Below are 20,209 nucleotides of genomic sequence, written 5' to 3' on the forward strand. Positions count from 1 at the left end.
ACACACCAAGAAAGCTTTGACTATTTCCAGGTTACATTTTGTTTTATATGTACTTTATGCTCTAGACTGCAAGCCAAAAAGATGGAGGCCTTACTGTGTACCACTTGACACCCTCTTTCCCATGTCATGTGCCTTTCCATTAAAGGCCACTTGGATCCTTCCTCATGACAGCATTTATTTGAATATAGGGCACAATATCTAGTTCCCAAATAAGATAATCTGGTGAACATACTAGAAAAGTACATATGCTTCTAATTTATTGGCATTTTCATAATGTTCAAGGGCCAGCGACAACAGTGACCATGTGTGCCACTTGCTTCGTTTAGTTGAATCTCACAGGGAGTCATTTACTTATGTGCTTTATGATATTTGAATTGTGAAATCACCTTGAGTGGGGTTAACTTGAAGAAGAGATCTCCCATACCACTTACATCAGCTTCTGCCCAAGCTGTTAATCCTGTTGATCTACACAGTTCTTGGATCTCTAGAGCAATGTACATTTGAAATGCAAGTTTCTGTGAGGACTGGCCTCTTGGTTGTTAATTTCCAAAGATACGTGTTTTTGTTTTTCTTCATGTCAGAAGTACAGGCAAAAAGTCATCTCTGTCTTGTCCCTCGCCAGCAAGTAAGTTTCCTCTAATCTGCCCTTTCTCCAAAGGATGAATCCCATATTCCAAGCTTAAGCCCCAGCCACCTGCTCTCTATGGGTCTAGAGCTATATCTCCTACATGGCCATTGAGATACAAAATCTCAGGCTTCTTCAGACCCCACGTCTCCTGCACAACTGTCTTGCTCTTATTTCTCTTTGGCATCTGAGATTAGTTTTGGTTATAGCCTGGTAAACTGAAATTAACCTGACACAAAACTGTACTAGTCAGCAAACAGAATAGCCATTCAGAATGGAAACTGTGGGGAATCATGCTGCACTTTATACTTTTGATAACAAGTATATTTTAAATGTATATATCTGTCACTAAAAGTGAAAAATCAATTATAATTAGAACTACAGGAACAGTTGCTTTAGATTTAAAATGCTGTTTGTTACTTAAGCTTTTTCTTGAGCTTCTAGTTTTCATAATGATGCTGAAACAAGGCAGCTAGCCACCTAGTCACTGACATTTTGAAGAATTCTAAGACTTAAGTATAAGGGAAATTGATGCTTTGTTAAACACAAATCCAGTGCGACTTCCTTATTCCTGAGTTTAGAATCACACGCTCATGAAGATGACCTTGTTGACTCTGGGTTCATCTTGTTGAAGGTCTGTGTGCGTTGATCTGCCTGAGAAGTCATGCTATACCAGTGCTGGCCTTACCCTAAGGAACAGAAGATTATGTATGAAAGCATACTTCATCCCATAGGTTGTTTTTTTTTAAGATTTATTTATTTATTATATATAAATATACTGTAGCTGTCATCAGATACACTAGAAGAGGGCATCAGATCTTATTAGAAATGGTTGTGAGCTGTGGTTGGTGGGATTTGAACTCAGGACCTCTGGAAGAGCAGTCAGTGCTCTTAACCACCGAGCCATCTCCCAGCCCCATTCCATAGGTTGTCAAGCATTGTATTTGTGAAGCAGCAGCCTTCCTCTGATGATAATCTTGACATTATCTGAGAAACGAAGAATGATGTGTGTTTCAGGTTATATTTTTTGTGTTCTGTTTAGACTTAATTGATTTTCATTTGTTCTTTTAGTGAAAAGCTGTTGAAGTATGACCACTATCTGGTGCCATTCACTCTGTTTGAGTTGGCATTTTTGTATAAAAGTCAAGGGGAAATTGACAAGGCTATAAAGGTCCTAGAAACTGCAAGGTGAGTGAGTACTTAAGGTAACTTGTCCTGTTGACTTGAAGTGGGAGACATCAATGCCATTGCAAATTAGCAGCAGTGATTTCTGTATTCCTTAAACCAGCGAGCTAATGCAGGTCCAGTGTGGTTGCTTTTGCTAATTTAGGCTTGTTTTAATGCATGGGCTTTTGCTGGAGTTGTGATGTTTCCTGCCTTAGTCCATTGCTCTGTGGCTACCTGGAGATGTGATTGTGTGCACCTAGCTAACCAAGCAGCTTCAGCTTATTCTAGGAGTCATCACACTTTTCTGTAAATGACCAAGCAGTAGGTATTTTGGTCGTAGAGTGAGTATTGTCTTTAGAGTATAATAAGGTGTCCATTGACAATGTACCTGTAATGTGGAAGGTAAGTGAAGACTGGGTGTGCTCAGAGCTGGTCTTTGGGTCATAGTTTTCTGACCAACAAATATTGTTATGTAAGTCATATCTGCCATTTCCTGAAGAACTTCATGTGACTCTCTTTCCCTGCATTCATTTTTTTCTTCTATGGTAAGACTAAGTGGCTTTTGTCATTTCTGCTAGATAGTGACTCAGACTTGTGGTTATGGCCCACTTTCAGCAAGACAAAACCCTGTAGTCTGTTTGGCACAGTTGGGGCAGTGGAAAAAGAATGCCATATAAACTCTAGGCCAGTTGAGTATAGTAGCTCACACACAAATGTAATCCTTACTGTAATTCCAATGGTAGGAACATTACCACAAGTGTGAGGCCAGCCTGGGCTACAAAGGAAGACCTTGAGTCAAAAACAGACAGACAAACAGACAGTGAAATCTTGTGTTAAAACAAACAAAACAAAAAAACCAAAGCAAAAATGCTGGGTCACAAATAACTTAGTAGTCACTGGTTATTTCTTTCTGCTCACTGAGTGCCTGTTATATGCCAGGTCAGGGAAGACCATGGAGAGGCTACTGTGAGCTCAGCAGGGAATGTTGTGCAGGGTTAGCTGGAGGGAGAGATCAGAGAACCTGCTGGAATGTACAGTGTTTATCTGGGGTACTTGAGTTGAGAATCTTTGAAGGATGAGACAGTGTAGTTGATACTTGTATAAGTCGGGTAGTTTAGGAAAGGTTGGTTACCAGGTCATCCTGCACAAGATGTGGCCATGGAGCCTCTGGGTTGTGCACTGTGGTTAGTGGGTGGACAGTGGTGCTTTATACTAGCTAGGGGAATACTCAGAGCAACAGGTTTTGAAAAGACACCTCTCTTAGGGCTGTAGTACTTGGAGGTAGCTTCCAAGTATCCATGTGGAGAGGGTAAGCTGACCATGAGATGTGCAGCTGCTTTAAGGGCCACATGGACATGAGCCAAGTCCCCAGCAGAGTGTGGCAGTCAAAGCCATTGTTCCCAAGGTCATTATGGGAGGCTACAGAGCTGGAGACAGATCTCATATATATAGCACTGGGACATTCCAGTCGCAGGATTAAGCTGTAAGAATTGGACGCTTAAGATCTTAATATGATTAAGTGGAGTTAAGAGGATAGTAAGTTGTTATTTAACTTCCTACAGATGTCAAGGTTTAAGTAAGTTGTTTCAAAATAGTGAAGTGTAACTCGTGGCTCAGAGTCAAGAATTTGCCCATAAACCTGAAGACCTGAGTTCTATTTCTAGAACCTACATAAAGGTAGAAGGAAAGAACTAACCTCACAGAGTTGTTCTCCAACCTCCTCACAGGCTCTGTGGCATGCCTACCCCACTAATATATATCTTACACACAATAGCAATGATAAAATCAACCTGAAATCTCTAAATTCATACAACTGGTCATCAGCTAAGAACATTCAAATATGAGAAGAAAAACATTTGGAAATTGTGAGAATGTGTGTCAGTGAGTGCAGTTGCTAAACAGCATAAGACCAGAACTATAAAGGTCATGTGTGAACTTGACAGGGAGACAGAGAAATGGGCCCAGCTACCATAAGATGCTAGGGATGTTAGCTGTGAACAGACTGGCATGGTGCCACTAAGTACTTCTTACAAGGGAAATGGACAATGCAGGAAGAAGCCACTTTCGCAGGTAATGTGTTAGGTATGAGAACAACAGCTGTTTCAGTTGGGATGTCTGTACATCCTCAGATGAAGCTATGGGGTGGCACAGTGGACACTGCTGCTTCAGACATTCACTGTTGGAACATAATCATTGATACTCAGTGCAGATGGAGCAGCAGGTGATGTTGCCTTTCTGCAGAAAGACAGCTCTCTACCACCAAAAAAGCACACAGTGTCATCACTAACCCAGGCAGTACCAGTAGGCCAGCCGTAAAGATGCTCAGCTCAACATAAGCTTTTCAAAGTGGCCAGGTCTGGCCAAACACTGAGAAAATATTCAGTTATTCTTTGATAAGTCTTAGTAATGGGTTTATTTTAATCTGTGAATATCAGAATATATCACACTCATCAAAGTTACCAAGAAAGTGTAAAAAAAAGGCAGGGGAGTGGGGAGTAGAAAGAAACATTACTTCAGAGGAGGCATCGGTTGCTTGTCTGCCAAAGCAGTATGTGAAACCAGGAGACTGAAGCTGTCTATCTACTTTGCCAGTTCCTAACAATTTTATCAAGGAGAGGTCAACATGAATGATTTAAGTCTATGTCTTAGGGTTTCTGTTGCTGTGAAGTGACTTAGGAAGGAAAACATTTAATTGGGGATGACTGACTGTTTCAGAGGCTTATTGCAGGAAGCATGGTGGTACCAGGCAGAGATGATGCTGGAGAAGTAGCTTGAGGGTTCTACATCCTGATCCACAAGGCAACAGGAAGAGAGATACTGGGCTTGGTTTGAACATTTTGAAACCTCAAAGCCCAACCCCAGTGACACACTTCTTCCTTCTAATAGTGTCTCTCTCTGTGGGCCCTTTGGGACCATTTTCATTCAAACCACCACAGTCAGATTTTTTAAGTACTCTTTGGATTTTGTGTCTCCTGCTTTTCTTTTTCATGGTTTTGGGGATTGAGTCTCTGTGTACCAGGCAAGTTCTCTACCATGGTGTTCCATTCCTTACCTCTCACTGTGTACCATTGCTTTCCTTCTTGGCCCCTTCTGACACTGGTTTAATTGAGCCATTAGTGACAACAATCACTGAGAACTTACATGAGAACTGGAATAAATGGTTTTGAGGTCATGGGGGGGGGGGCTTACTGTCTTTGTTGGAGTAACTTCATGTGGGTTTCAAGATATTTTTATTTTGTTGAATTATGGATGGTTCATGATTATTATGTTATATGAACCCACCTTAATGTTTTCCTCTAAATATGGAAGTTGAGCTATGTAGCTATACTTAACAAAAATGTGCCATGCCCTCATGACCATGCTATAGTTGTGGTCTGTCAATTAAAATGTTCTACTTAAAGTATGACCTCTTAAATTGTCACCAGGGAAGCTTCTGGAAACCAAGAATGCAGACTCACTGTTCACTTTGCCCCACAGAAAGAGTCTGCTCTTTACTCCATCCACTGATGCATATTAGTGTTAGAGTTATTTTCTAACTCTAACAGGAGATCAGAAGGGGGCAGAGGAAGGAAAGTGGTATCCTGCTAGACAGAGTAAATGCTGACTGTACAATCTTATCATTCTTCATGTCTTCAGAAACAACTACAAAGATTACTCCTTGGAGTCCAGACTACACTTCAGAATTCAAGCAGCTCTTCATCTCTGGAAGAAACCATCCTCAGACTGATCTGGAACACACAGGATGGAATCTTCCCCCCAGTTAACATTGACTCTTGCTATAGAGATCAGTCCGTGTCAAGGTGGAACCATGACCCTTCAAATAAGAGACAGAAAACCTGTTGTCAGGCACTTCCTGTCACCAAAGTGACTTATTGTTGGTCTGCATATTTTCCCCTATGGAATAGCATTTAATACTATATAGAAATTCTTATAGTTTACCTTTAAAAAGAATTTCACATTAGATTTCAATTGAGGGATGAAGTCTTTTAAAAGACTGAGAGGTACAATAAAGCCTAGTTAGATTATTTATTTTTTTAATGTAAAATTAATATTGTTCAAGTAGCAAATGGCTTTATCAGCTGAGCCATTTTTAGATTGGCTTATCCTTTAAACTTCAGAGATATTTTATTGCTGTTTAAATCTCAGAGAGTAAATAAATATCATATCTATAATAATATAACAGTGGGTTTCTGAAGATTCTGGAAGAGAGACATGGAGGGCCTGTGGTGGGTAAAGTATTCCTAGGTAGAAAGGACTTGTATCTCTACAAGATGTTATTATAGATGCAAGTTTCAGTGTTTCCAGTCCTCTCATTGGTTGAAGGTGGTGGCATTTTTCAGAAACTATCCGCATTTGAATATATCATATTAGATCCAATATAGCACTGAATCATATAGACATATTTCTTATGTATTTAAGAGAAGAAAAAGCTGTATTTTATAACTCCCTAACCTTAGCGCCAAAGCCTGAAATACAGACTTGCATTACATTTCTTATAGGAAGGAAAAATTCCTGTTGCTTTAAATGATACGTATATTATCAGTGATTTTTACAGTTATGATGCTGCTGACCGAATGCTGATGGTTCCTTTTAAATATCTGGGCTGCATTTTGGTTCTCTGAGTAGGAAACAAAATCAGAGCATGAACAAATGCCTTTCTGGAGTTCCCACACCTGTCAATCACCAGTTGTGAATTAGAATAAACTTCCTTATTTTGTGAAATAGAAAAAGAACAGGTGGCTTTAAAGTTCTCTTTGAATTTTATAACTGAATCTGTATATTAGACATTTTCAACAATGTTTAGCATTTAATCCAAACACTTCCCATTAGAATGTATTTTTTTTTCAACCCCTCTCTCTCCTCTCAACCAATGACTATCAATAGTAGGTATAACAGCTGAGGCCAGATTTTTGTCACTATCCAGTGACAAAACCCAGTTAATTTGTCCATGAATCTGGGCTTTTGTTTCGTTTATATTATTTCAAAGACGAATGACTTGTCTAGACAATAGATGGCTTCATCTTTCCTAGACAGATCCTCAAATTTGTAGTTCGGAGTCCCACTCTGTTAGTTAATAGTTAACAGCATAAAGCAAATAACTCACTCTTTCTAGGACTTGGGTTTTTTTGGTAGGAATGGCAACTGCTTTCAGCCTCAGGTAGATGGTCTGTTTGGTAACTTTCTGTACATTGGGGAAGCTCTACACATAAGAGTGAGTCTGATAACTATGGTCTTGTGCCTGGATTACAGTACCTCTAGTATCAGCTGAGTCTTTGGTCTCTGCTCTACAATGAAATGAATGCAAGCACTCAAAACCTTTCAGTTTATTTATTTATGCATTTAGCATGGACAATGGAGTTATGGAGTTGCTCCTGCTCTTCTGTACTGCAGTTCCTCATGCTCAGCAGGTGTCGGAGTCATGTTACTTAAGGTACCATTTCTTCATAAACATTGAGGAGGTATTTTTTGAGAAAGGTGATTAATACACTTTGAGTCAAAGGACCATCCCTTCAGATAACAGGGAGGCAAATATTATTATATCTTATTAATATGAATTACACAACTAGCTACAGATAGAAGGGAAATAAATTACCATGAGCTATAGAAATATGTTTAATTATGTATTTCTTTGAAGAAAAGTTTATAAATTCTTTAGAAAGGCTTTGATAACATTTTAAAAACATAATATATTCATACTATTAATATGGTAGGGTGTGGTGGCACACACTGTTAATTCTAGCATTTGGGAGGCAGGGGCAGGCAGATCTCTGGGTTCGAGGCCAGCCTGGTCTATCTTCAAAACTCAAACCAAACAAACAAAGAATACCCATATTTTGTGAGAAATTATCAAAGCTCATGGTCTGTAAATTCCCATTCTGATGTAAGATGAAAAACATTAAGCTAAAAATGACTATTTTAGGGACTGGAGAGTACCCAGCAGTTAAGGACACTTTCTGCTTTTCCAGAGGACCAAAGTTTGTTTCCCAGCACCCATGTCAGGCAGTTCTCAACTATCTGCAACTCCAGAGCTGACACTCGTTCTGGCCTCTCTAGGCTCCCAAACATACATGGCATGCATGCACATAGAAACACGCATGCACATAAGTAGACAATAAATGACTACTTTTTTATTATCAAACAAATTTACTTGTACCATTATATTCTTTTGTTTTTATTGCTCCTATTCTCTGTCAGCAGTGTGGTCCATCTGTCCAGTGGCTGCAACAGAATTAATCCCACAGAACTTTATTTTCTGTCATGTTCAAGATACTGTATTGGCACCAATTTCTTAGGATGTTTGTAAGAATCATTTTTTAAAATCTGTCATCATTTAGGATGCTTTGTGAATAGCAAGTGCCTGAAAGACAACATTATCTAATCATCTTTTTATGACACAGGTTTCCAGTATGTCTGATTGCAGTTTCTGTAGCTACCAGCAAAGGCAGTGTTCTGATTAGTGTTTTGTAAAGATAAGGATTGTATTTAGAGCCTTGGGAAGAAAAGCCTGATTTTTGCTGGACATTTAACAGAAGGATAACTACACCAACTCCTGTGTAGTTTTTGACCACTTGCTCTGCCTGCATATAGGAGATATTCCCAAGTTACAGAGCAGACAGTTTAGTGGCTTTCCACCTGTTCTGAGGACAGGAGGAGACAGGTAGGTAGGAGCTAAGGGAGATAAATTTCAGATTACTGGGTGTGAAGGACAATCTGCAGTCCGTAGAGCAATCCAACAGTCCAATCAGCTCTTTGGGGGAAGGAGTGAATATAGCAATTCTGATCAGCTGTCATGTCTTCTTGGTCTGAGTGTGTGTCTGGGCTAATTGAATTGGAGGTCAGCTCATTCTACAGTTCTTTAATCAGGGTCTAAAATCTGAGGCATGGGAAGGTAAAAAGCAGGTACTCCCCTCTTCAAATAGAAGAGCATGTTCCTTATTAGTCATTCTACTGTGATGGATACTAACAGCATTTTCTGACTCATCTGTCCTGTGCTGTCCATTGCTGGTAGTTCCTTGTTAGTAGTGCCCAGCTCCCTGGACAGTAAAAATAGTTTAAAAAGTTTTTATTATCAAGTGGAAATATTAATTTTGGAATTATTCTAGTTAATTCTCTCAACATTTTGTTTTTCCCTATTTTTTTAACCACTGTTTTTGCCATCATTGTATTCCTGAATCCCCCAATTCTGGTGTGTTTGGTTGGAATTAGTTAATGAAGTAATTGAAGTCCTGAGTGTTTGTGATTTATCAGGTCTGGAATGGATCTTAGAAAATTATGTTATCCTTTTCAGCCTTTTGTGCATGTTGGGTCTTCTGTTCTCTGTCTACTGCAATAGCCACTTGTCAGCCATAGCTACCCCACTCTTGCAAAGGCCATGGCCAGAGAACCTTCTTGCCTGCAGCAGTTCTTAAAGGCTTCCTGGATTCTTGGCCCCTGGCATTCTGGAATTTACCTGCTGTCTGCTGTACCCATTCCTGTTACACCATCTTGTTTCAAATATCTGTCAGTAGTTTACTTTCTTTGTCCTGTGTACTTGGCAGATGATACAGCTTGGTGGCTTGTTTGAACATTGGTCTTAGCACCTCATTCCCCTGTGAGCTTCTTGTGTGCCATCTCAAAGTTCTTATTTTTAAGATTACTAGGTTAGTCTTATTTTAGAGACTATCTTTGCATGTCACAGCTGTTGGGGTTATAGAAATATTCATAGAGTATTTCAAGAGTAAGACAATTTCTAAAAAATTTAGTGAACCCTTGGTGATACATTATCAAAATGCCAACATTGACCCTCTTAGCTAGCCCAGTGTACTATTCAAAGATTGTTAGGCACAATTTATCCACTCAGGGAATAACATGAAAGGTGACTTAAACTAAATTTAAATATTTTATGACTTCCAGTTGCCTATTGTGAATATCTTGAGTGTGTGCCTAAGTGATATACACAATACAAGTTTTAATCTCTTTAAGGATCTCTTGATTAGGTGCAGTGGTAGATCTAATGAATCAATAGACTGGTCTATAGGTAAGTAATATAAAATAACCCATATCTGATAATCCTTCATGCCCTTTTAGGAGGGAAAGGGTTTCTCCAAATTGCTTTCTTCCTCACAGCCCAATTGTCTATGTATTTTTCTTTATGTATTAGATGGCTAGAACCCTGCCTCTCTAGTTAGTATTTTGGTGTATTATACATTTGCTATTAGCTCTTTTTATTTTAGAATATTGAACTCCAAATAAAATATAAAGGGCACATCAGACTTTATCATCATGGAAGGTAGAATTTACATTGAGTGGTTCTCTCTGGTATGGACAGCTTTTCATATGAGGAGCAATTTAAGTCCATCCCAACCCATTTATAAAACCTCACTGCTGCTGGAAGAAGTGGCAAGAAGAGCTATTCTGTGTGTTAAGATGGCTGAGCTGGTTCTCAGCCTGAACCATGCAGAAGGCTATGTAGATTTAGCCTCAGAAGATGACTTTGCCCCATTCCCTTCTGACTGCACTCTATACAGTGACAGGTTAATCACAGAATGCTGCAACAGGACTTTTCATGCAAAGATCAAAGCAGCTGCCTCACTGTGTTTAAATAATAAAGAATATCTGCACATGCCTACAGGTTGAGTTTTATTTTGTTTTTTTTGTTTGTTTGTTTGTTTGTTTCTGTTTTTTGTGGTGCTCAAATGGACCACTGAGGGCTGGTGTAGGCCTTGTAAATGCTCTACAACTGAGCCACATCCTCAGCCTCAGGTTGAATATTAAATAGGAAAAGTCAAGGTATGCTAATATCAAACGTACTGACAGTAAATGCACAGTGCACCTTGTATGTTAGCCCAGTTGTTCTTAGAAATGTATAATTTAAAGGATAAATTTAGAGGACATTGGGTACATTTAATTTTATTGCACAGTAACATTTTATTTAAAAAATATTTTAAGGACTTTGAATTAAAAGCCTGCATAGTTTGTGTACAAAATAAAATTTTAAAAATGTTTTCAGGGGAATATAACTGATCTTATTAAGGAATATTATTTATACTTATTTAGAAAGGAATTGCATTATTCTGAGTTTGGTGTATACTCAGTTTGAAGGTGTGGCCCATTCTGCTTGAGAAATTATACATGTATACATCTTACTTTAGTCTTATCTTAATGGAGCAGGATACCCAGGCAGGTCACAATTTTTGAGATAGTTAATGAGTACAAATAATTTTCACAAATTTCTGCTTTTCCTGAAGTAATTTTTTTCCCCATGATAAACAGTTAAATATTCTTGGTACAGTTCTCCCCTAGCCCGCTCTTATACTGAAACCAAGATTACTGACACAGGTGAAGTAAGCACTAGAGCACCCAGCCCACGTGACTTATTTTTAAGGAAGTAACTTGTATGAAGAGAGAGATTATGGTAAACATTTAAAATCTCAGGCTTTTGGTTATGTTGGGTCCAGATTACCCAAGACTTAGACTGTGTATCTCCAACTTGTGCTGTTAAGGAAACCACTTAGTGGTTTGCAGTGTGTTGTGTTCAGTCACTGTGCCATGGTGGTACTTCCACAGCCAAGTTTTTTTTTACTTTTTCCTTTTGTTGACTGTTGGCATCTGCACACCTGAATGAATATCAGCTATCGATTTATAGATTACTATTTTAAAGTATTTATTTCAGATGTTCATAGAATGCTCAATTTTTGATGCAAGTTATTTACAGAGGCAAATATATATTTAATAATTGAGATATATTATTTTATTGTATAACTTATTTTCCAAAGCAAATTTACTTTGTAGGTGTTTGTCTTTTGAGAAGAAAATTCTTTTCTTTTGCCTCAAACTACAAATTTTAAACCTGTCTTCTATTCTGGTGTAAGTGGCTCTTGTGATAATATTTGCTTTTCGATTATTTTTAGATTATTTTTAGATTAAGTAGCATTTGGGAACCAATTTGGAGTTGCTAGTTGAATTATTGGAGCTCTCGTCTGTCCTTAGGATTCAGTGCTGTGCTGGTCAAACTTGGCAGTGTTTCCCTGCCTCAGTTTCCTTGCCTCATTGCACTTGAGCATGGTCTCTGGTAGTTCGTTTTCAGCAATCATTTTTACAGAGGAAAACCCTCTTAGAAATTGAAGAGGTTAGAAAGCTGACAAGTGGATTAGGTTCAGGTCCTAGAAAGGAAAAGAGACCTGCTAGAAAGCTTTGTCAGTCAAGAAGGAAAAAGAAAAGTACAAATGTATGTTTTTTATGTAAAATTTGTGATCCCTGTGACTTTTCATATGCTGTTTTATGTTAATGTGATCACCTGTGATGTATGAGTGCAGATAAAGATTTAATTTTAAACATGAAGATAACAGTTCCTGTTTCTATTTTTACTATTTAGACAGTTTTGAAAACAGATGTCCTATTAAAAATTGTATTTTTAAGTGGAAATAAATCAATTTGAAAGTGATTTTCTTTTCCTCCCTTTGTCCCTTAAAAAATACTTTGTGTTATTAGATATATATTTAAGTTGCCAGATTATTTTCAGAATTCTCTATTTTCATATTGCTATAACCAGTTTACCGCCAATGTGCAATTGAATTGTTATTTAAATAAATGACACGTGATGAGATTATAGCCTTCTACTTGGTCTGTATGTAAAAGCTGGATACAACATCTACCTGGCTGGCCTTTAATTGTCATGATTTAGGATTGACTTTTTGTTTCTTGGTGCGACTCCCCTTTTTTCTCCACTCAACTGTAGTGGCAAATATTAGAAAAATGGTTCTATGCACCACACCACACTACCCCCCTGCAGTACTACTCTCTGTCCCTGGCAGTCTCTCTGCGTCCATGGCTAACCACACACATTAGCGCTGGCTACTCTCTGGCTTTTCTCCGGTGACTCTCTGCTGTAGACTCTGCTTGCATTCCCAGCAACCTTGGTAAAATCAAAACTCTTGAGGCTTGTAATTTATCAATCAGATTATATCAGTAAATTCTCACCTAACAAAATGCCCACACAAGGAGAGAGAGACCAGAGAGAGAGAGAGAGAGAGAGAGAGAGAGAGAGAGAGAGAGAGAGAGAGAGAGAGAGAGAGAGAGAGAGAGAGAGAGAGAGAGAGAGAGGAGAAAAAAAAAAATGCCCACACAATAAACTCAGAGCCGATTGATAATGATATAAATTGCCCACCTAGATAAGACAAATTGTCCTGTAATAATCCATAAGTTATACATCTTCTTGTAGCAAATCTCAACAGATCCACCACCTGAACGTCTCCATTTTCTTTCCTGTCCAAAAAGGAAGGTCTCTTTCTCTTGCCTCCCCTCTTCCTTTCTCTGACCAGAAGTCCCGCCTACTCCTCACCCAGTGATTGGACCATGGCCCAGGAGCACAGAGTCACTTACTCTAAATTCCATGTGTCAATGATGTAGCAATTTTGAGCTTCTTATAGTAACAGAACAGAGAAAGTCAGTCATAAATAAAGCACTTTTCAAGTACATTGGTAAGTACATGAGGTAGGCAGGTTATAGAAAGATGGGGAGAACTCTGCCATATGCTTTAGATGCTATCTGACAACAGATTTGGCCCTTTAATTACTGGAAAATTAGATTTTTGTTTGGTTTGTTTTGCCTTTTGTTTGTTTTGAATTCATTCCAAGGGTAGTTTTTTTTTTTTTTTTTTTTTTGGTTTTTGGTTTTTTTTGTGTTTAATCTGTTAGGATATTAGGTCCTACACAGATGTGGGCAAGGAAGGAGCTAAAGATGGACCAAGATGAATTATAATCAGGTTCTGGACTTACAACATTCCAGCTTTTCCATAACAGTACAGTTCTAATCAGTTGGCTGGTGCATTTCAGGAGTACTTATTCACACATCAAAAGTCAGCTTGGTTGTAAAACTTAAAGATCATTTAGCTGTCATGAGATTGTCAAAGCAGGTGTATAAATGACTCTAGAATTTGGGACTGAGGTTTGGGGACCTCAATAGCATAGCATTAAAAACCAGGTGACTACAAGTGTTCAGACTTCCTATGAGAGCTTCATCAACAGCTGCCACAGGCTCAGGAGTAGAGAAGTTCGTCACAAATTCCTAATGTTGAAAGAACTGGAGGCAAGCTAGCAGGGAGTGGGAGATGGCTCAGTTAGCTTGGGTGAAGGTGAGAAGGTCAAGACACTAAGATAGAGAAGGAATATTAATTGGGCCTCCAAGAACAGTTTATGAAAATCAAATGCAGCCTTAAAACACAGTGAGAAGTTAAATATTCAGAAGCAAGTCCTTTGTACAATTTGTAATACAAATGAATATGGACAGTGTTAGTAGTGACAGTGAAGTAATCAGTGAATTCAGTCAGTAGCAGCAGTTATACAGCATCAAGCTTATCCCCACACTGAAAGAACATGAGGTTTTCCCACCCACTGGAAGGACAGACATCATGACAACTTATCACCAAGAGTCCTCCTCCAACCAATCTCAGCCAATCTCTTCATTTTCCATAGTAATAAGTTTTCTCAGTACATCTTATAGATCTCAGACAATGGGAAGAAAGCTCTCACTCAAAGGCAGTATATATACTCTAAGGTGCTATATATAGCACTAGTTTTGGTCAGCCTGTCCAGCATAACTCTTACATTTAAATTGGTTCTCATTGGGAGCCTTGGAGCATAGCTAAGGCAAGTCTGAAGAGACATCTCACAAAATCACCTGCTTCAGACACATGGACTGGGTGTCTTTCTGTTCCTCTTTAAGTAGACAGGAGAGCTTTGGGTAGCATCCCTTTGGACTACTGTTTTCTTAAGAGACACTCTGTGTTGGCTGGTTTTATATCAACTTGACACCATCTAGAGTTACCTGAAAGGAGGGAACCTCAATTGAGAAAATGCCTCTATAAGATCTGGCTGTACGGCATTTTCTTAATTAGTTCTTAATGGGGGAGGGCCCAGCCCATTGTGGGTGGTGCCATTTCTGGGCTAGTGGTACTAGGTTCTATAAGAAAGCATTTGAGCAAGCCACACTGAGCAAGGCAGTAATCAGCACCCCCTCTATGGTCTCTGTATCAGCTCCTTCCACAAGGTTGCTGCCTGTTTGAGATCCTGTCCTGGCTTCTTTCAGAGATAATTACAATGTTGAAGTGTAAACCCGAAAAGCCCCCTTCTCCCCTGTTTTCTGGTCATGATGCTTTATCCCAGCAATAGGAACTTTTAGACGCACCCCTTCCAAGTCATTGTGTGGTACCCACTCTCCCTTACTTCCATCCTGTTCTTCTGAAACTGGCCTTCTAGGGCTTCTGTTTCTTTCCCCACACCTTTATTTAGGTGTGTTTCTTTTTCTGTTCCTCCTTAGCTTTCTTGTTCCCAGTTACTAGTTACCACTCCCACAACTCATATGGCAGCCACAGCTATCAGCTGAGGTTGAAAGAGTTTCTTTCCTCGCTTAAAATCACATTCATTTTTTTCTCTTCCAGCCTGAGAAGTGAGAGCCCAGTCCTGGACTCTGCTGCTGAGCTCATACATGTGTGTGTTTTCACTGTCAGCTGGTGTGCTTTGAGCTCAGTTTCTAAATGATAAGAGTTGTCACCAGGATGACTGACTCTTTTTTTTTTATTTTTATTTTACAACTTTATTTTACAAAACAAAGATAAATGTACAGCTTTTCAGCATTTTTGCATAAAATTATACAATACATTTTTGTCAGTACTTTTTTTCAGATTTTAAGATAATTTTTACATGAAACTATATGAATATATATTTTTAGTCAGTACTTGATTTTTTTAAAAGTTTGATAGTATGCATTGAAAACTTAGTTACAATGAGCATAAAGTACATGTAAAACAAAATGTAACATGGAAGTAGTCAAAGTTTTCTTGTTTTGTAAAGATTTTTTTTGTATTGTTTTCTTTATTTCTTGGCACTCCCCCAGAAACAACTCACAGACTGTATGAAGTCCAAGAAACCAGGGTGACTCTTATGTGACAACACTCAGTCTCCATAGTACTTACACCTGGAGAAAGGCCACCCAGAGACATCAGCACAATCTATTCTTCATTAATTCCTTTTGCTATGGTTGCTTTGCTTTCAAACATTTAAGAAGGTTTGAACAGGGCTCCCTGGATGACTGTGGCCACTCTAGTGTGAACCTGACACCCCTGACGTGGATGCACTTTGGATTTTGTACCACTACTCTAGTCCATTGGCAGAGACCTAGAGGAGCTCTGCGTCCCATGTTTTTGAATCTATGTGGTATCCCTCCTGGGATGTTGCTGCAATTCTCACTGTCTGCTGCTGAACTTTGGATACACACTGAAATAACAGAAATTCATGGGCATATACATGTGTTCGTTTTTAATTTAATATTTGGGTAAAGCTTTTTTTTTTTTTTTTTTTTTGGAAGCAACTATCAAGTTTGAAAAGCAGTTAATGTTTCCATTGGTCTTTGGAGGGAAACTCTTTTCTATGGGTTTAGCATCCTATAAGGGAAATTGAACAGCATGCCACAAGCGGCCCCCTCCCGTCTCCTAAATTTAATAGAAGAAAAGCATGTGACAGGAGACGTAGACAAACCACAGAAGTGTGTGTAATATTTTATCAGTAATTAGGACCTGGGCTTAATTATAAATTCCATGTGCCCTTAAAGCCAGTGTAAGCCTGTTAGATTGGATAAAACAAACCACATGACCAGTACGAAGGCCACATGTAAAAAAAGCAAGGTCTGTTCATAAAACTTGGAGGGCCTTTGTCTGAGGTTTTGAAGACTCCCATATGTCTAAAAGATTCAGTGTCACTTGAGCTTTAAGCATAAGGGGAACCTAGCACAAAATCTCAAATCTTCATTAAGAAAATTTGGCGAAATTGAACAAGAAGCAGCTGCAAGGGGGAAGATTTATATGCATTTTTAGCCCCACTTTGAAAGCCTCAGAATGTTTTCGGAGCAGAATGGAGCAAATTGTCGGGAATCTTGTTTTCTGAGCAACCAGTTATATCAACATTGCTGCATGCCAGCACTACAGCCAAAAATAACATGGAAGGAACAGCCATAAATCTACTCGGAATTAAGCCAGTAATTTCTGCTTTTGTGATCATTTCCAAGAATGTCCCTACCGAGATATTAAATGGAGAACAGGAAGGACTCACTCCAGCCCTGCAAGCTTTCATTTCATCTTTTCTTTACTTCACTTGTTAATGATTTGTGTGAATATACTCTGAATAGTTTAAAAGAGAGCCCAAGGCAAATAAATAAATAAATAAATAAATAAATAAATAAATAAATAGGACTGTGTTCTTTAATTTCAATTTGAAGTCCTAGAATTCTAACTATTTCTAGATCTGTCTTTCATTATCAAGTGATGAATCTTAATATTTCAAAAAATAAAATAAAAATGTTTGGCCAACTTTGGGTAAAATGCAAGGATAGAACAAAACCTCTTTCATTTGTCCATGGTATGGCTTTTCTAAAAAGAGATGGGCTCCTTTATTCCAGGAAGACACATTCTTACATGATGGCTGGAGAGTCCTTTTTATTTTCCCATATCCTCTCCTTCCCACAGTCCCCTGACAAGGCACTTATAAGGACCATGCAAACATTTACAATGCTTGCCAGTCTCTTAGGAAATGTGTCTGTTTGGACATTTTAGAGCTTGGAGACCTTTAGACCTTGATCATTCCCTGAGATGTGTGTACAGTTTTTATCCAGTATGAACAAGAACACCCTCCCTCACCACCCCTCCTTACCTAGATGATCTTTCTAAGGCCAAATCTGGGAAGGTTTTACTACATGGGGACTGTCAGAAAGATGAAGGTTTAAGTGGAAAGGGGCTTGAAAACACCACGACCAAAAACAACCTAGGAAGGAACACTTTATTCTAGCTCACAGTTCAATAGGGGTAGAGTCCTATGGCAGGGAAGGCAAGGCAGGAAGCAGATTGATTACATTTTCATCCACACACAGGAAACAGAGAGAACAGGAACTAGAGTGAGGTTATAAACCCTCAAAGCCTGCCCCCAGTGATGAACTTGCTTCAGCAAGGCATGTCTCCTAAAGATTCTATGATCTCTCCAAATAGTGTCATCTTCTGGGGAAGAAGGTTGAAATACGTGTGTGTGTGTGTGTGTGTGTGTGTCTGTGTGTGCATTTCTTATTCACACCACCACAGAGTTATATTTTTCTGTCAGTGAAACTAGTTCTTGGGAAAGTTATAGGCCTCATTCTCAGAAAGGAAGGGGCTAGGCATGGCTGCTCATGTCTGCAGTTCTGAGAAGAGGCTGGAGCAGAATGATTACAATTTTGAGGCCAGCCTGAACTACACAGTGAGACTTTATCTCAGAAAAAGGAAAGGAGGAGAAAACTCAAAGATGGAAGACATGGAAGAAGAGGAATAGAAGGAGGAGAGCATCCCTAGGAAGGCTGGGATCATTAATAAGGCAAAGATGGAGTTGTTGGTATGGGAGTTCTTTTAGACACATTCACTAAAGTTGTTCATCACCAGGATCAGACCCCATTCCTTAGCCATGGGCAAGCAGCATCTGAAGGAAGGGCCACAATGTGGCTTAATGTAACTCTCATATTTTTGCATCTCAAAATTGCCCATCTAGGAGGGAGAGGGAGAAGAATGAACCAAAGTCATCTTTGAATATTATTGCTATTAAGTATCCAAGTAGACAGTGAAGAGACAGTGTTTCACATTCATGCACCAGTCTGTAGCTCCAAGATGACCTTCTTTTTCTCTCTACAAGAATAAAGTAAGTGCCCATGATTTTTATGAATATATAGGACTGTACACTCATTGGGTCAAATATGAGCAGTGGAGAAGTGACCCAAACTTTTGGAAAAATGGTATTGAGGTACTGAGGGGGAAGACCAAAGATGAGAAATAAAGAAGATAAAAGCAAAATAAAGGACCAGGAGGTTTTGCATAAGCTGAAGGCTTATGTCAAAATAGTTTATTGAGAAGTACAGCATCTTATATACTGTTTGGAAGGGGATAATGGGCCAAGGTCAACAGAGAGCTAAATCAAATAATATTGGCTAATACAGCATACCCCAGATACAGCTACCATAGCCCTTTATGGGAGAAACCTGGGTTCTCAGGAGCCTAAACCTCAACTCCTTCAAGGCACTGGCCCCAGTCCTAGATTGGACCTTGCCAAATCTGCCTCTGAGCAAGGACACAGAATTCACCAGGGCTTCTGATAAAGCCTTGATTCTGTCTTGCTCCTAACAGAGCAGCACAGAGTTTCAATAGTGGATGTTGAAACCCCATGTTCCCTAATTGGTTAGAGAGCAACAAGCTAATGCCAGGTCAACATTTCTTGATATGTGTTTTCCTGGTTTTTAAATGTCCAACTCATGGGGATAAACAAGACAAGCCAGGAAGTGAGAACCATGGGGTGGCCCATTCATCTTTGGGATGACTCGAACAGGACAGTGTTTCTTGTGGGCTCTCTGTACACCTGAGTTGTATACTTTGCACTGTTATTGAACTTGAGGGAGGAGAAGGAAAGATGGTCCTGTTTCCCTTAGCAGATTAACTCTCCTTCCCGATCCCCTCTATTGTCTTCCTTCTCCACAGCCTCTATTATCATTTTCTCAGAATATTTGAGATTATTTGCATGTCCCTTAAAAAAAATGTCTGAAACTGGTCCCAATCTTACACATTATAACAGAAGTGACCTCACCTCATTTTTTTCTCACCCATTTAGCTATAAAGTTGCTTTCCTGGCTTTATTTGAACAATCTTTTGCCCTGCAGTAAAAGGTACTGTATAAGTGACTCCAAAGGAAAACAGCCCCTGTTCTAAGGGCAGTAAATTTCCTCTTCCAGATGGTCTGTACAGTCAGCCAGCTACCACCCGGCCCCCTATCACCGCCTCTGTGCACCCACCATGCGTGTTGCTGGCAGTCCCTGACTCTCCAGCTGCCTTAGCTCTTCTGCCAGTAGCACCTTCCTTGGGGAGGATGTGGAGAGGAAGCAAAGGCTGCCTCCTTTCCTGTCTTTGCTGAATGTGTTGCTACAGAGTGTCATCGGCCTCTCAAATTTAAGCTGCGGTTAGAGTGAGGTTGTCATGGAGGTCTTGCCTCTCTCTGGAGCTGTGGCTTGCTCACTCGTTTTGTGTCTTTGGAGAGAGTTTACACTAGAATTTGTTCTACCAGTCACATATACAAGGTGTTTTGCATTCAGCTGGGGAGTTTCTAAAGCCTTTCATTCCACACTCAAGTCAACAGGCTTAGATCTCAGTTCCTGTTTGTGGTGAATAGTTGCAATGATTTTTAATACTTTGTTCCAAGTAAATGTTTTCTTCTTACCTGCCATGTTTTGTTTTGCTGTAAAATGTTGAAATATACGGACCATGGTTGAACATCTATCTACTCAAACAGGACTGTACAATTATAGACAAATATACATTATCAAAAGGATATCAAAAGGCTATCAAAATAGCCACTTATAGAAGATGAAAATGAAACTACTGCT

At 39.2% G+C, this 20,209-nt stretch overlaps 1 protein-coding gene across 1 annotated transcript in view; it reads left to right on the forward strand.

Moving 5' to 3' along the window:
* Positions 1 to 6,389, forward strand: part of TTC39B (tetratricopeptide repeat domain 39B) — an 87,469-nt gene extending 81,080 nt beyond the window's left edge. Inside the window, exons 19-20 of the mRNA XM_080940097.1 lie at positions 1,697 to 1,813; positions 5,429 to 6,389. Of these exons, the coding sequence (XP_080796223.1) occupies positions 1,697 to 1,813; positions 5,429 to 5,519 (208 nt within the window). The 3' untranslated portion in view covers positions 5,520 to 6,389. The remainder of the gene's footprint in view (positions 1 to 1,696; positions 1,814 to 5,428) is intronic.
* Positions 6,390 to 20,209: the final 13,820 nt, after the last annotated feature.

The sequence above is a fragment of the Micromys minutus genome (assembly GCF_963924665.1).
Source record: "Micromys minutus genome assembly, chromosome: 28".
Classification (NCBI taxonomy): Eukaryota; Metazoa; Chordata; class Mammalia; order Rodentia; family Muridae; genus Micromys; species Micromys minutus.